Source organism: Mobula birostris, chromosome 4 (genome assembly GCF_030028105.1).
Source record: "Mobula birostris isolate sMobBir1 chromosome 4, sMobBir1.hap1, whole genome shotgun sequence".
In the NCBI taxonomy this organism is placed as follows: Eukaryota; Metazoa; Chordata; class Chondrichthyes; order Myliobatiformes; family Myliobatidae; genus Mobula; species Mobula birostris.
In genome coordinates, this window is record NC_092373.1 from 11347904 (window position 1) to 11366271 (window position 18368).

General features: G+C 40.2%; 1 protein-coding gene across 2 annotated transcripts in view; it reads left to right on the forward strand.

Annotated features, from left to right (window-relative positions):
- Nucleotides 1-2313: 2313 nt before the first annotated feature.
- The window catches only part of prkci (protein kinase C, iota), a 129888-nt gene continuing 113833 nt past the window's right edge, over nucleotides 2314-18368 (forward strand). The window contains exon 1 of one of the 2 annotated variants that reach the window (XM_072254916.1): nucleotides 2314-2436. In XM_072254916.1, the coding sequence (XP_072111017.1) occupies nucleotides 2357-2436 (80 nt within the window). In that variant the 5' untranslated portion in view covers nucleotides 2314-2356. The remainder of the gene's footprint in view (nucleotides 2437-18368) is intronic. The other variant, XM_072254917.1, reaches the window with a different exon arrangement.

Genomic DNA, 18368 nt, shown 5'->3' on the forward strand with positions numbered 1-18368 from the left:
GGGAAATTAAAATCTCCCACCACAACAACCCTGTTATCATTACTCCTTTCCAGAATCTGTCTCCCTATCTGCTCCTTGATGTCCCTGTTCCTATTGGGTGGTCTATAAAAAAAATTCCCGGTAGAGTTATTGACCCCTTCCTATTCCTAATTTCCACCCACAGAGACTCTGTAGACAATCCCTCCATGACTTCCTCCTTTTCTGCAGCCATGACACTATCTCTGATCAACAGTGCCACACCCCCATCTCTTTTGCCTCCCTCCCTGTCCTGTCTGAAACATTGAAAGCCTTGAAGTAGCCATTCCTGCCCCTGCACCATCCAAGTCTCTGTAATAGCCACAACATCATAGCTCCAAGTGCTGATCCACGCTCTAAGCTCATCCGCTATATTCATAATAGTCCTCGCATTAAAATAGACACATCTCAAACCATCGGTCTGAGTGCGTCCCTCCTCTATCACTTGCTTATCCTCCCTTTCACACTGTCTCCAAGCTTTCCCTATTTGTGAGCCATCTTCCCTTTCTTCTGTCACTTCAGTTCGGTTCCCATCCCCCAGCAATTCTAGTTTAAACTCTCCCCAATAGCCTTTGCAAACCTCCCCAACCATGCTCAAATGGTTGAACATGGTGCGACCACTGTCCTGAGCTGCGTATATTTCAATGCAAGAAGTATCGTAGGAAAGGTGGATGAGCTCAGGGCACAGATCAACACCTGGAATTATGACATTAGTGATACTTGGTTGCAGGATGGGCAGGACTGGCAGTTCAATATTCCAGGGTTCCATTGTTTTAGATGTGGCAGATCTTGAGGGATTAAAAGTGGAAGGGTGGCGTCATTACGCACGAAAAATGTGATGGCAGTGCTCCATCAGGATTTGACTAGGGAGGCGTTATGGGTGGAACTGAGAAATATGTGCCCATGTTAATGGGACTACACTACAGACCACCTAGCAGTCCTAGAGATTTAGAGGAACAAATTTGTGAAGAGAACAGCAGGTTGTTCCCCAAGAAATAGAAGTTTGTTATAATCAATGGTTTTAACTTGTCAGGATGAGAATGGTGAGTGGAATTAAAATGGTTGCTCACCAGGAAATATTGCCTGTTGTGGAAGGAGCTCAGGTCCCCCAATCTACATCAGGTCTCACTGAGGGAAAAGGATTATAAGATGGCAGTTGATAAGTGAGACCAGTTGATGGGGGAAGGTGGGTTAGTGGTGGGGGGGGGGAGATGAAGTGAGAAGCTGAGAGAGGTTAGGTGGAAACGTGAAGGGGTGAAGGAGAAGGAATCTGACAAGAGCGGATGGTGAATCACAGAATAAAGAGGAGGATGAGCATCAGAGGGAGGTGATGGGCAGGTGGGGATGGGTGATTAGTGCCAAGCGAAGGAAAGGATAGAAGCTGGGAGGTAATAAGTTGGAGCTTGGTGAGGCAAAGGGAGAAGAAATTCAGGTGGATAAGTGTGGGTAATGGAACTAGAGTGGGGGAGATTAACAGATCCTTGTAAAAGGGGGAGGGTGGAAAGAACTGTGTAGAAGATACCATTCACTCGACAAAGTAATGTGATGTTGATGGAATCTTAGAAATCACTTCCTCGTATGCACGTAATATATAATTAAACTAGTGACTTAAATGCAAGCGATAAAGTTAACCTTCGAATCATTCCGTCCAGTTTTGCAATAAAACTTCCTTGTGTAGTTTCGTATTTGTTCTAAAGCTCGACATGGAAATACAGACAGCTGGAACACGTTGCAATTTCGCAACAAAACTATTTGCATTTGTAATACATTTTTATTTACTGTTTTAAGAAAATTCCCAGAGCTTTTCGTGTAGAAAGTAAATTAAAAATGGGTTAGAAGTACGTTTGTAAAATAAAATCTCGTAGAATCCTTCCCTGTTGAAAGCAGAAAACCCTAATGGAGATACAGTATATGAATCACCGGAGCCACTCGTTCCAACACACCTGAGTGCTTAACAAGGTCAGACTACAAATCCCAGATTTCCCCGCGCTTTGCGCAGGCGCTCTTGCGCGGTATGTATTTTACGTTGGGTCGGGAATGCGACCCGTCCATCTTGCCTCAAAGTAGGTGGAAAGACATATTGGTTTCGGTCTATTACATAATTGCAGTTAGTGTTGACCGAAAAACCTACGGTAAAATGGTACATATCAGTGCATTAATTTCAATTGGGACAAGCTCTGGTAGTGTTCTATAGAATGTGTTTTGGATGATAGGAAGTGCTGTGAAGTTCCCTCCCTCTGATTTTTGGATGCCCAGCGGGTGGGGGTACGGGGCGGAGTCGAGGTGGGTGCGCACGCAGCGTTTTGTCCGTTGGCCGGGCGGGCGGGCGCCGGCTGCGGAGATGCCCACCAGCAGGGAGAGCGTGATGTCGTGCCCGGCCGACGCTCACCACCAAGTCCGCATGAAAGCCTATTACAAAGGGTAAGAGCGAGGAGAAGGATTTGCCTTGGTATGGAGTTCCCCATAACTGCTCGGTGGGGGCTGAGGTTCGTCCGCAGCCTCGGCACGGCTGGTCGGGATGAAGAGTGGCTGTGGTGACGCGTAGCGAGGACTGGAGTGGGGGTTCATGTTGTTGCTCTGTTTGGCTTCGGAGTGGGTTCAGGAGTACGCAGTGTTCCGGAGCACCGGGGGAGGGTGCGGCTGGGTATTGGAGGCGACAGTTGGTGAGCGGTGTTCAGGAGGGGATGGTGTGAGTAGGGGAGGGTGGGGTATAGAAAGTTTGAGTGGTATTTAGGGCACAGAAGGGAGTGGGGGAGTTGCTGCTGGGGCACAGGAGGGGGTGGGGGAGTTGCTGCTGGGGCACAGGAGGGAGTGGGAGAGTTGCTGCTGGGGCACAGGAGGGGGTGGGGGAGTTGCTGCTGGGGCACAGGAGGGAGTGGGGGAGTTGCTGCTGGGGCACAGGAGGGAGTGGGGGAGTTGCTGCTGGGGCACAGGAGGGAGTGGGAGAGTTGCTGCTGGGGCACAGGAGGGAGTGGGAGAGTTGCTGCTGGGGCACAGGAGGGGGTGGGGGAGTTGCTGCTGGGGCACAGGAGGGAGTGGGGGAGTTGCTGCTGGGGCACAGGAGGGGGTGGGGGAGTTGCTGCTGGGGCACAGGTGGGGGGAGCGGGGAGCTTAGTTTCAGGAGGGTGTGGAGTAGAGGAAGCTGGAGCATGGGGGTTGTTGTGCCTAGTCTTGTCAAGTAGGAAAGTGATAAATAATTTTGACACAATTGGCAATGTCAACTGTCTAACTTTCGTGGCAATCACTGAGACCCAGGTAGTGATCAAGGTGCAGAGTTGGGTTGAGTAGGTGTCAAGATTGATTCTACTAAATTCAGAATTTGGTTTCATATCACTGGCAAATGGGAAAATATCCTGTTTTGCAGAAGTGGTAGAGTGCAATACGTTTTAAAAAAATGTATAATATATAATTAAGTAGTGCAAAAGCGAGCCAAAAATAGTGAAGTAGTGTTTGTGGGTTGGTTCATTGTCCATTTAGAAGTATGATGGTGGAGGAGAAGAAGAAGCTGTTCTGAAACACTGAGTGTATGTCTTCAGGCTCCTGTACCTCCTTTGTGATGGGAGTAATGGAAGAGGCCATGTCAAATTTTTTGACTTGTGGTTGGTAGTATAGATCGTTGAGGGGGTTAAGTGTTGGAGTGGGTAAGGCAGTGGTTTCTCTGGTTGGCAAGCTGACTAATTAGATAATGCAAGGGTTGCTGCTTAGGCCCTGGCTATTCACAATGTATATTGATGATTTGGCTGAATAGACCAAATGCCATATTTCCAGGTTTGTCGATGCTATAAAACTGGTCGTAAAGGTAGGGGATGTAAAGAGACTTAAAGGGAAAAGAGAGGAACTGAATAAATAGACAAGAATTTGGCGGGTGCAATAATAAAATGGACACTTGTGAAAGTTTGTGCTTGAAACATTAAAGAACATGAACCACTGAAAGCCAAGGCAATATATTCTGGTTAATTGGGACACAATGGGGCCAGTACATTTTGTCCCAATTAAAAGATTGCCCAAATTAGCTGATGTTTAATGGAAATAATTAAAAAGGTATAAGCCGACTGACAAATTATGTATTTAAATATATAGTACTGTGCAAAAGTCTTAGGCATATGTATATCACTAGTGTGCCGAAAACTTTTGCATAGTACTCTGTCTGTCAGTGTGGAGTGGAGAACAAGTTTGTAAAGCTGGCAGGAGCAAAGAATGTTGGGAATGGCCACAGGAGGGGTATGGGACAGGTGGCAGAGGAGTGCTGGGACAGAGGGTGATGGGTGTGCAAATTAGTTTTATTGATCATTGCAGAATGTCTTTCTGGTGCCTTACCTCTCCATTCCCCTTTTCCCAACCATGATTACCCCCTCCCTGCCCCCTCCCACTCTCAGTCCATAATAAAACCCATATCAGAATCAAGTTTATCATCATGCGTGTGTCATGAAATTTGTTTGTTTTTTGTGGCAGCAGAACAGTGCAATACATAAAATTACCATGGTAATGTGCGAAAGTCTTAGACACATATATACAACTAGAGTGCACAGTGCTGTATTTATATATTTAATTTTTAAAAGATCTGATTTTTTTCAAAACGTCAAAATAAAAATAAAATGATCAAAAATCATTTTTAAATTGGTGTCCATCGACTCAAATGGATAACTAGTGATGCTAGCTAGAAACTGTTTGGCAACAGTCTACTGGCCCAAATTAAATGGCATGGTGTCCCAAATAAACAAAGGAAATCCCAGCTATTTTCTTGATTAGTTTTTGTTCTTTGAGTTGTCCTAAATAAATGTCCACCCTGATTAACTAATGGCCCAATTATCCAGAATCTACTGTATGTAGTTGCAGCAAGCAAATGTTATGTTGGGTTTTGTTGCAAGAGGTTTAGAGTGCCGAAGGAAAGGTGTGTTATGGCAATTATGTAAGATGTCGGTGTGATGGCACCTGGTATTGTGTGCAGTTTTGGTCTTGATTTTATATATTAAAAAAAACAGCTTTAGAGCTGATGCAGTAAAAATTCACTTGTTTCATTTCTGGAATGGTGCATATACTAACTGGGCATAATAGACCAGAGTTTCAGAGGATGAGAAGAAATCTCATTGAAACTCCAATTTCTTGCTGTAAGGGAGGATGTTTCCCCTTGCTGGGGTAGTTATTGTCTCAGAATCTGGAGTATGCCATTTAGTACTGAGAATGGAAGGAATTTCTTCAGGCAACGGACAGTGAATCTTTTGAATTCTTTACTCCAGAGGGCTATGGAGACTCTGGTTTGAATTATGCATAACAGAGTGAAAGATTTCTTGATTTTTTTTATGGCTAACAAAGTATCTGCTAGTGCTGGTGAGATTGTAATAGCCATGATTTTGATAAGTTTGAAGAGCCAAGTGGCTGTCACCTAATACTATTAAGAATTCTTTATGCTTTTTCAGTAGAGTGAAGTAATTTAGAGTGGCACGGACAGTAGAGCTGTTGCCTTTCAGCTCAGTTTCATCAAGATATTTGGGTCTGTCTGTGCAGAGTTTGCAAGTTTCACTGCATGGATTTCCTTCCACATCCCACAGATGGTCACTGTAAATTTCCCAAAGTGTGTGGGTGCATGGTAAAATCCGGGGAATTTGATGTAAATAGAGGAGTTGAATCGGATCAGCTCAGGTTTCGTGCAAATGGGTACTTGATTGTTGGCATGGAGTATGTTACATTATTGTATGACTCCATAACCTTTCAGGGGTCACTTCAGAGGTCAACTTGAATAGCTCAGTTTATCATAAAAGCAAAATGTGCAATTGTCCATTAGTGTTTCATTGAGGATGTCAGCCGAGGTGGTTGTCTCCATTTTTGGTGCAGAACAGGAATCTGCAATCTTCATCTGTGAGCAGTAGTTGCAGCTGAAACAGAGATAATTGGGCAGACATGGGCTGAATATTGGTAAATGTTTTTGTTAAAATGTAAAACCCATTTGTCATTATCAATATAAAGTAATCCTGAGGGCTGTAAAAGATATCATCAGATGGTGCCAATCCTAGGTTATAATTGAATACCACGAGACTGTTTCCCAGCATGGTGAATGATATTCCTCAACCAACATTTATAAAACTAATGATCTGGCTGATTACAATTTGAGATCTTGCTGTGTACTTGATAACTTGTTGTTGTGGCGGGGGGGAGTGGGGTGAAGGCTCCTGAGGGCAAAATGAAATCAGATTGGCCACTTTATCAAATGGTGTGATTCCTGTTGCTGAATGGCTTACACTTCATAATTCATATGCTTAGCTGTGTGCTTTCTAATTGTGACGTCACAGCTATGGTCTTACACTATTTTTAGAATATAGAATATAGAACATGGAACAGCACAACACAGACCCTTCAGCCCACGATATTGAGCCAAACTTTTAACCTCCAGGATCAATACCTCCATGTGCTTATTTTAAGAGTTTCTTTTTTTTTTGTAATTTATTTTTTATTGAAGTTCATCATCAAACAAACATTTCCATAAGATGTATTTCAGATAGTGTACATATATATCATAGTCATATATGCCACAAATCTCCACATAATACTTATCTGAGGTATACACTTATAGAAAAGAGAGGAAAGAAAGAACAAGCAAAAGGAGAAAACTATGTACAAGTAGGGAGTGATCTTTTTTTTTACAACATATTGATTTGTGAGAATAAAATCAGACCTTTGAGGTGTTGTTGTTAAACCATTTTCCCCAGTATGAATCAAATTGTTCCAACTTATGATTAACGTGCTGTTATCTTCTCCATTTTGTCAATGTCCATTGTCATTTCCATCCATCATTTAAAGTTGGGCTCTTCTGTGATAACCATTTCCTGGTAAGTCTTTTTACCAGCCACCAGCAGTATGTTCATTATATATTTATCTCTTTTACAACCATTCTTGAGGTGTATACCTAAACTATATGGTCTTTCTTTCTAAGGGTATTTCACGTTTAAAGATGTCTTGTATCCCACTCCGATAGTCTTTGATAACAGGGCATTTCCAGAAAATATAATGGTTTGCATCTTGATTTCCACAATTTCTCCAGCAAACAGGGAGGTTACTATCATAATGGGATTTCTGAAAGGATGCGATAAAATATCTTGTTTTTCCATCCAAACTCCCTCCATTTCTGTGAACTGGTACACTTCCATTGATACCTCCATATTATTGTCCATTCTTCCTCAGATATAATTATCCCTCCTTCCTTCTCCCATTTTGTTTTAATGTATGAAGTCGAATATGTTTTAAGATTTGACAAACCCTTATATACACTTGAAATGATTCTACTACCATTATCTGAATTATCTGCTTTTCTAAATAGCTCGATCAAACGTGTACTTGCCTTGGTTACATTTTTAACAGTCCTATTAACATACTGTCGCATCTGTAATTACCGATAAATGTCTTGTTTTTCTAATGTGTTTCTCTTTAAGCATTTCAAAACTGAACAGTGTTCCTTCCTTCATTATATTGCAAAGAACTCTTATTCCTTTAGCTGTCCAGTCCTTAAATCTGGCATCCAGTTTATTCGGCTTAAAATCCGAGTCATATGCACACCATTTAAGAATTGTAATATCTCCCTCTAGTTTATATTCTTTTATAATAGTTTTCCATATTTTAAGAGTCCATTTCACCCATGGGTTATCAATAGTATTTATGTACCTTTGTACGTTGTTATCAGCCAAAATTGCTTGTATGGGGATGGGAAGTATCCCCTCAATATTTTTCCATTGAGCATCATATGAGTTGCACCAACATATTACAGCTCTCAACTCTGCTGTATTTAAAGTTTCTTAAATATCCCTAAATTATCTGCCTCTATCACCACCCTGCAGGGCATGCTACACGCCCACCACTTTGTTTTTTTTATATAAAACAACCTTTGATGTTCCCCCTATATTTTCCTATCAATATCTAATAGTTATTGATATTTTCCTATCAGTAACTAATCAATATGCTTCAAGGCCTAGACCTCAATACCGCCTTGGGTAACTGGATCCTTGATCCATTTGCAGTCCCCGGTCAGTTTGGGTTGGCAACATCTCCACAGTGGCCATCAACACAGGTGCACCACGAGGCTGTATGTGTAGCCCCCTGCTTGCTTTACACTTATGACAGTGTGGCTAAGCACAGCTCCAATGTCATATTTAAGTTGCTGATGACACCACTGTCATTGGCTGAAAGGTGATGATAAATCAGCATTTAGCAGGGAATTTGAAAATCTGGCTGAATGATGCCACAACAGCTCACTCAATGTCAGTAAGACCAAGGAGCTGATTATTGTCTTCAGAAGGAGGAAACCAAAGGTTCATGAGCCAGGTTCATCAGGGGCTCAGAGGTGGAGAGAGTTAGTAACTTTACAATCCTCTATTATTATATCAGAATCAGGTTTATTATCACTGACATGTGATGTGAGATTTGTTAACTTAGCGGCAACAATTCATTGCAATGCATAATATAGAAGAAAAAACCAAAATAAAATAATAGATAAATTACAGTATGTGTATATTGAATAGATTAAAAATCAAAAAAACAGAAATACTATATATTAAAAAAGTGAGGTAGTGTCCAAGGGTTCAATGTCCACTTAGGAATCAGACGGCAGAGGGGAAGAAGCTGTTCCTAAATCACTGAGTGTGTGCCTTCAGGTTTCTGTACATCCTACCAGTGAGAAAAGGGCATGCCCTGGGTGCTGGAGGTCCTTAATAATGGATGCTGCCTTTCTGAGACACTGCTCCTTGAAGATGTTCTGGGTGGTTTGTAGGCTAGTACTCAAGATGGAGCTGACTAAATTTACAACCCTCTGCAGCTTCTTTTGGTCCTGTGCAGTAGCCCATCCCCCCCTAACCAGACAGTGATGCAGCCTGTCAGAATGCTCCCCATGGTTCATCTATCGACGTTTTTTAGTGTATTGGTTGACATACCAAAACTCTTCAAACGCCTAATGGGTATAGCTGCTGTCTTGCCTTCTTTATAACTGCTTCGATATTTAAGAGGATCTTTCCTGGGTCCAGCATACAAGTGTCATTACAAAGAAAAAAACACCAGTGCCACTTAGTTGTTTGCAAAGATTTGGCATGTTGTCTAAAGCTTTGACAATCTTCTATAGATGTGTGGTGGAGAGTATATTGACCAGTTGCATCACAGCCTGGTATGGAAACACCAACGTCCTTGAACGGAAAAGCCTTCAAAAAGTAGTGGATACAGCCCAGGCTGTCACAGGTAGAGCTCTCCCCAGTACTGAGTGTATCTATGTGGAGATCGTCGCATTAAGCCAGCATCTATCATCAAAGACTTCCCACTACCCATGCTGTCTTCTCGCTGCTGCCATCAGGAAGAAGGTATGGGAACCTCAGGATCCACACCTCGAGGTTCAGACAGTTATTACCCCTCAACCATCAGGCTCTTGAACGTGAGGGGATAACTTCACTCACCCCAACACTGAACTATTCCCATGGCCAATGGATTCACTTTCAAGGACTCTTCATCTCATGTTCTTGTTATTTATTTATTCTGTGATTCTGTATTTGCATAGTTGTTGGGTGTGATCTTTTACTGTGAATGCCGCAAGAAAATGAATGTCAGGGTGGTACATGGTGACATATGTACATTAATTTACTTTGAACTTTGGAAATCGATAATCACTTGATGTGCTCTAGTTGCACCTTGCTTCATTTTGCTCCATTTTGTAGCAATATGCTTTCATTCTTGGTGCAGGTTATTAGGAAAAGTGAAAATCTTAATCAGCTAAGACACCCGCTGCAATTATTTATTTCTTGTATTTTAAAACAAAGATCAACCTGCTTATTATTTTTGTTCAGGCGAACGCCTAACTCTGTGACCTCTGGTAGATATCTTAAACTAGTAACATTGTGACCTCAGGCATTTTAAACACAAGAAATTCTGCAGATGCTAGAAATCCAAAGCAACACACACAAAGTGCTGGAGGAATGCAGCAGGTCAGGCAGCATCTACGGAAATGAATAAATGACTCTGTTCATTTTCATAGATGCTGCCTGACCTACTGAGTTCCTACAGCATTTTGTATGTTATTTTAAATACTTGCTCTGTCCACCATGACTATAGGATGGGTTTGGGGATGGAGGCTAGAATTATAATTTCCAATTTAGTCCTTCCATATTTCTTATTTTTTTGGTGGAAAAAAAGAATTTGTGATGCTGTACTGAAATATCTAGAGTAGTCAAGGGAGCAATTTAAGTAACAAATTTACAACAGCATACAAATGTATTACAGGACGTTAATATACATGGGTTTGAATATGGTCACTGCTGAACATTCTGGTACTGATTTTGTGCACTATTGGATCCATTGACAGACCTTGAAATTAGCAAACATTTTGTCCACTCCATTAGTAAATTATTATCCAGCAGTTATTGCAAATTTCATTCAAAGCAAAAATCCTTGGTTTGATTTTCAGTCTTTGTTGATTTATATGGTCAAAGTTGAGGGTTATGGTAGATGTGATTAACATCTTTGTTAGCGAAGGGAAAATCAGGTAACGTTCTTTCATGGAGTATCTATCCAGTAAGTTGCAATGTGTGTTGGATTTCAGGATCATACTTGGTTGAGATTTTCCTTTGGTTTATGTCCTGCTGACTTGCTCGATTTACAGGACTTGTTTGTCAAATTTCCAGAGACTGGAGAAGGGAAAATGGAGTTCATTTTTAAAGTATATCAACACCCATAACCCTCAGTTGGTTCTGAATTTTTTGGTTAAGAGCCACTTGACCAAGGCAGCAGAAATCTCGAGTATAAATTTCAAGAGCTACAATCATTTTTAAGGAACCATATCATCTTGTTCTGAGTAATGCTCGTAATTATGGCATTCTGTCAAACTGTTATCTTAGTTTGCATTTGCCTGATATTGCCGGTATTAAAATACTTGGTAAAAGCTAGTGTGCAGGTACGAAGTGTATTTTCTAAAAGGTTAATCAAAAGCTATCTCAAAGAATGCATTATTCAACCATGAAGAATTGAAATGTCAGATGCCTTCTGGAATACTCTGTTCAGTTTGGTTACCAAATTTTAGGCAAGATAGACTTGAAAAAGTTGAGCAAATAGTGTCACAAACATGAGCATAGATGCTCTATTATTGACCATTACCTGGTTTTGTGTGATATAGTATCATTACTTAATACCATTGCTTGTCTGGAATAAAAGTATTGATTTATGAGGACATATTGTATTGACTTGTATTCCCATGTGCTTCAATTGTTAAAGTTGTTCCAGTCAAGGATTTATTAAAAATAAAATTGAGATGCAGTAAAAATAAACTGAACTTCTGATAATTGATTCTACAACAAATCAATCTTAAAATCATAATTAAGATGAAATCTGGAGCACATTTTTTCTGTTAAAATTGGCAAAATCTGGAACTTAATGCCCAAATAGTTCCAAGAGATTGATTTTTGTAAGTAATACAATTAAAGAATATGGACAGCAAATGGTAAATGGGTTGCGATTCAGATCATTAAAATCTACCAGACAGTAGAATAAGCTTCACATACAAAAAATGCTGGTGAACGCAGCAGGCCAGGCAGCATCCATAGGAAGAGGTACAGTCGATGTTTCGGGCCGAAACCCTTCATCAGGATTAACTGAAGGAAGAGATAATAAATGATTTGAAAGTGGGAGGGGAGAGGGAGATCCGAAATGATAGGAGAAGACAGGAGGGGGTGGGATGGAGCTGAGAGCTGGAAAGTTGATTGGCAAAAGGGATATGAGGTTGGAGAAGGGGCGGATCATGGGACGGGAGGCCTAGGGAGAAAGAAAGGAGGAGGGGAGTCCAGAGGATGGGCAAGGAGTTATAGTGAGCGAGACAGAGGGAGAAAAAGAGAGAAAAACATGATAATAAATAAGGGATAGGGTACGGAGGGGAGGTGGGGCATTAATGGAGATTAGACAAGTCAGTCCTCATGCCATCAGGTTGGAGGCTACCCAGATGGAATATAAGGTGTTGTTCCTCCAACCTGAGTGTGGCTTCATCTTGACAGTAGGGGAGGCCGTGGATAGACATATCAGAATGGGATTGGGACGTGGAATTAAAATGTGTGGCCACTGGGAGATCCTGCTTTCTCTGGCGAACAGAGCGTAGGTGTTCAGCGAAACAGTCTCCCAGCCTGCGATGGGTCTCACCAATATATAGAAGGCTGCATCGGGAGCACCGGACGCAGTATATCACCCCAGCCAACTCACAAGTGAAGTGTCACCTCACCTGGAAGGGCTGTCTGGGGCCCTGAATGGTGGTGAGGGAGGAAGTGTAAGGGCATGTGTAGCCTTACTGTACAGAACAGGCAGTATTACAAAGCATTCATAGTTTGAATAGAAAATTGACTGGTTAAATATCATCGCAACTGAGGTGCATGACACCTATATATTTTAAGCAATTTAATTCAAAGCCAAACTATATTCAGGTATACATCAACTAATTTATGTACGTGCTCAGTTCTTGACTTAGAACTCAGAATAATTGCACTCATTGTGGTATGCTTTGAAATGGAGATCCTGGAAAAAGCTTGTATAAACAGTATGAGAGTATTGCTTAGATATGTTTTATGGTACAGGTTGATTTTCCCTTTACCAAAATTCCAAAATCTGAAAACTTCTGAAATTTGAAATGTTTTTGTTCGCTGACGTGTCACAAATGGAAAATTTCATAAGGCACTAAATGAAAAATGAAGATTGTGTATTGAAAGAATGGATTCATTAGTTTTGGGGTGAACATGTGCTGCTTAATGGTATGCTAATCATGAAGTAAGCAAAGATCTATCATGACAAATTGAAAATTGTCTTTTTAAATCTTTTTATTGGATAAGTATACAAAAAGGTAAGCCATATAGGCACTAATACACTGTTAGAATATAATAAAATTACAGGAGATATTAATACCAACATGTTTTCTTGAACCAACATGTCGAGGAACCAACTAGAGACCAGGCTATTCTGGACTGGGTTTTGAGCAATGAGGAAGGGTTAATTAGCAATCTTGTCGTGAGAGGCCCCTTGGGTAAGAGTGACCATAATATGGTGGAATTCTTCATTAAGATGGAGAGTGACATAGTTAATTCAGAAACAAAGGTTCTGAACTTAAAGAGGGGTAACTTTGAAGGTATGAGACGTGAATTAGCTAAGATAGACTGGCAAATGACACTTAAAGGATTGACGGTGGATATGCAATGGCAAGCATTTAAAGGTTGCATGGATGAACTACAACAATTGTTCATCCCAGTTTGGCAAAAGAATAAATCAAGGAAGGTAGTGCACCTGTGGCTGACAAGAGAAATTAGGGATAGTATCAATTCCAAAGAAGAAGCATACAAATTAGCCAGAGAAAGTGGCTCACCTGAGGACTGGGAGAAATTCAGAGTTCAGCAAAGGAGGACAAAGGGCTTAATTAGGAAGGGGAAAAAAGATTATGAGAGAAAACTGGCAGGGAAAATAAAAACGGACCGTAAAAGCTTTTATAGATATGTAAAAAGGAAAAGACTGGTAAAGACAAATGTAGGTCCCCTGCAGACAGAAACAGGTGAATTGATTATGGGGAGCAAGGACATGGCAGACTAATTGAATAATTACTTTGGTTCTGTCTTCACTAAGGAGGATATAAATAATCTTCCAGAAATAGTAGGGGACAGAGGGTCCAGTGAGATGGAGGAACTGAGTGAAATACATGTTAGTAGGGAAGTGGTGTTAGGTAAATTGAGGGGATTGAAGGCAGATAAATCCCCAGGGCCAGATGGTCTGCATCCTAGAGTGCTTAAGGAAGTAGCCCAAGAAATAGTGGATGCATTAGTGATAATTTTTCAAAACTCGTTAGATTCTGGACTAGTTCCTGAGGATTGGAGGGTGGCTAATGTAACTCCACTTTTTAAAAAAGGAGGGAGAGAGAAACCGGGGAATTATAGACCGGTTAGCCTAACGTCGGTGGTGGGGAAACTGCTGGAGTCAGTTATCAAGGATGTGATAACAGCACATTTGGAAAGCGGTGAAATGATCGGACAAAGTCAGCATGGATTTGTGAAAGGAAAGTCATGTCTGACGAATCTCATAGAATTTTTTGAGGATGTAACTAGTAGAGTGGATAGGGGAGAACCAGTGGATGTGGTATATTTGGATTTTCAAAAGGCTTTTGACAAGGTCCCACACAGGAGATTAGTGTGCAAACTTAAAGCACATGGTATTGGGGTAAGGTATTGGTGTGGGTGGAGAGTTGGTAGCAGACAGGAAGCAAAGAGTGGGAATAAACGGGACCTTTTCAGAATGGCAGGCGGTGACTAGTGGGGTACCGCAAGGCTCAGTGCTGGGACCCCAGTTGTTTACAATATATATTAATGACTTGGATGAGGGAATTAAATGCAGCATCTCCAAGTTTGCGGATGACACGAAGCTGGGTGGCAGTGTTAGCTGTGAGGAGGATGCTAAGAGGATCCAGGGTGACTTGGATAGGTTGGATGAGTGGGCAAATTCATGGCAGATGCAATTTAATGTGGATAAATGTGAAGTTGTCCACTTTGGTGGCAAAAATAGGAAAACAGCTTATTATCTGAATGGTGGCCGATTAGGAAAAGGGGAGGTGCAACGAGACCTGGATGTCATTATACACCAGTCATTGAAAGTGGACATGCAGGTACAGCAGGCGGTGAAAAAGGCGAATGGTATGCTGGCATTTATAGCGAGAGGATTCGAGTACAGGAGCAGGGAGGTACTACTGCAGTTGTACAAGGCCTTGGTGAGACCACACCTGGAGTATTGTGTGCAGTTTTGGTCCCCTAATCTGAGGAAAGATATCCTTGCCATAGAAGGAGTACAAAGAAGGTTCACCAGATTGATTCCTGGGATGGCAGGACTTTCATATGAAGAAAGACTGGATGAACTGGGCTTGTACTCGTTGGAATTTAGAAGATTGAGGGGGGATCTGATTGAAACGTATAAGATCCTAAAGGGATTGGACAGGCTTGATGCAGGAAGATTGTTCACGATGTTGGGGAAGTCCAGAACAAGGGGTCACAGTTTGAGGATAGAGGGGAAGCCTTTTAGGACCGAGATTAGGAAAAACTTCTTCACACAGAGAGTGGTGAATCTGTGGAATTCTCTGCCACAGGAAACAGTTGAGGCCAGTTCATTGGCTATATTTAAGAGGGAGTTCGATATGGCCCTTGTGGCTACGGGGGTCAGGGGGTATGGAGGGAAGGCTGGGGCGGGGTTCTGAGTTGGATGATCAGCCATGATCATAATAAATGGCGGTGCAGGCTCGAAGGGCCGAATGGCCTACTCCTGCACCTATTTTCTATGTTTCTATGTTAATACAGAAAAAAAAAGTGATACGAACAATGTAATTTAAACCTAACATACTAAGGTAACATAATAGTATACTAATTTTTATATAAATATATATCAATAGAGAAAAGGAAAAAAAAAACCCCAAAAAAACCCACTGTGCAACTAACTAAAAGCAAAGCAATGGGCTAACTTGGAACCAAGTAGAACTTAAAATCACGTCCTCAAACCTGACCTCCATTAAAAACAGTAAAAAAAAACAAGAAGGGTATATAAATATGGAGCAAAAAAGAGAAGAAAAAAATTACATTAAATGAAAATATTGAATAAAAGATCTCCAGGTCTGTTCAAATTTAAGTGAGGAATCATAAAGATTGCTTCTAATTTTCTCCAAATTCAAGCATAATATCGTCTGAGAAAACCAAAAAAAAGGTGGTTGGAGCATTAAGCTCTTTCCAATGTTGTAAGATACATCTTTTCGCCATTAAAGTAAGAAATGCAATCATTCTATGGGCTGAAGGAGAAAGATTACTGGAAATTTTAGGTAGTCCAAAAATAGCAGTAATAGGATGAGGAGAGATATCTATATTCAATACCTTTGAGATAATATTAAAAATGTCTCTCCAAAAAGTTTCCAGAGTAGGACAAGACCAAAACATATGAGTTAAAGAGGCTATCTGCCCCGGACATCTATCACAAAAAGGATTAATATGAGAATAAAAGCGAGCTAATTTATCTTTGGACATATGTGCTCTATGAACAACTTTAAATTGAATTAGGGAATGTTTAGCACAGATAGAGGAAGTATTGACTAATTGTAAAATCTGCCCCCAATCATCCACGGAAATGATAGACCCCAATTCCTGTTCCCAATCTACCCTAATCTTATCAAATGGAGCTTTCCTAAGTTTCATAATATTATAAATCATAGCCGATGCACCCTTTCTGACATGGATTAAGGTTAATTATAGTATCTAAAATGTATGTAGGAGGAAGCATTGGAAAAGAAGAAAGTATAGTACTTCGGAAATTTCTAACTTGTAGATATCTAAAAAAATGTATTCTTGATCAATTATATTTATTAGATAATTGTTCAGAAGACATAAGGGAACCATCTAAAAATAAATCCAAAAACCGTGAAATACCCTTAGTCTTCCAAATTTGAAAAGCACGATCCGTAAAAGAGGGAGGAAAAAATGTTACCTAAAATAGGAATCGCTAACCCAAATTGGTTAAGATCAAAAAATTTTCTGAATTGAAATCAAATACGTAAGGTATATTTAACTATCGGGTTAGATACCTGTTTGAGGCGTTTCAAATCAAAAGGGAGAGAGGAACCTAAAACAGAGCCAAGTGTATAACCCTGAACAGATTGTAATTCCAATGCTACCCATTTAGGAATGGATAGTATATCCTGGTCAAGTAACCAAAATTTCATATGTCGAATATTAATTGCCCAATAATAGAATCTAAAGTTAGGTAATGCTAAACCTCCATCTCTCTTAGCTTTCTGTAAATGTATTTTACCCAGTCTCGGGTTTTTATTTTGCCAAATAAATGAAGAAATTTTTGAGTCAACTTTATGAAGAAAAAGATTTTGGAACAAAAATCGGTAATGCCTGAAATATATATAGAAATTTTGGCAGAAAAAACATCTTAACTGCATTAATACGACCAATCAAAGTTAAATATAAAGGAAACCATTTAGATGAAAGTTGAATAATATGGTCAATTAAGGGTAAAAAGTTAATCTTAAATAAATCTTTGTATTTACAAGTAATTTTAATCCCAAGATATGAAAAATAATAATCAATTTAAACGGAAAGTTATGATATAAGGGAAGTTGTTTATTAATCGGGAAAAGTTCACTCTTCCTAAGATTTAATTTATAACCTGAAAAGAGACTAAATTGTGCTAATAACTCTAAAACAGCAGGGATGGATTTTTGAGGATTAGAAATATATAAAAGTAAGTCATCAGCATAGAGTGATATTTTATGGGACTTTAAGCCCCGAGTTATCCCAGTAATATTTGGAGATTCTCGAATGGCAATTGCAAGAGGTTCTAATGCAATATCAAATAATAAAGGACTAAGAGGACAACCTTGTCGAGTACCTCGAAAAAGAGGGAAAAAAGGTGAGCTTAGAGAGTTAGTACGGACTGAGGCCACAGGAGAATGATGTAACAGTTTGATCCAGGATATAAATTTCAAGCTAAAATTAAACATTTCAAGCACCTTAAATAAGTAAGGCCATTCTACTCTATCAAAAGCTTTCTCAGCATCTAAAGAGATAACACACTCAGGAACATTTTGTGAGGGGGTATAAACAATATTTAACAGTGTGCGAATGTTATAAAAAGAGTAACGACCTTTAATAAAACCCGTTTGGTCTTCCGAAATAATAAAAGGAAGTACTTTTTCTGATCTGTTTGCTAATAACTTAGAAAAAATTTTAGAATCAACATTTAATAAAGATATTGGTCTACAAGATAAACATTGAGCAGGATCTTTATCCTCCTTTAACATTAGAGAGATTGACGCTCTATTGAAAGATTCGGGAAGTTTACCAAGTTTTAATGAAGCCTCGAAAACCCTACAGAACCAAGGGATTAATGAAGGTGCAAAACATTTATAAAATTCTACGGTAAACCCATCAGGGCCAGGAGTTTTCCCCAAGTTCATAGAGGAAATAACATTCCGGTAGAGCTCATGGAGTGAAGTCGTGTTCTTGACTCGCTCCATTACCTCTGAGTTTTTCTTCTTATGATCAGCTATATTTTAATTAACCATTAAGGCATCGACTTTTACAATATTTTGAAATAAATTGGGCTCTTTGATAATCGGATGCTTTTAAGGTCTGCTATGTCTAAGAATGGAAAAACCGGGAAGGACGGCAAACCTCCAGTTAGACCGAAAGGTACCGATTTTCCTCCGACTGAACCACCGGTGACTTTGAAAGCTATATCGGATCTAATTCAAAGGGAAATTTCAACCTCTACTATGGAGCTGATTTGTGCGGAAATTTCAATTAATTTCCAGAAAACTGCCGATTCAATCGATAAGA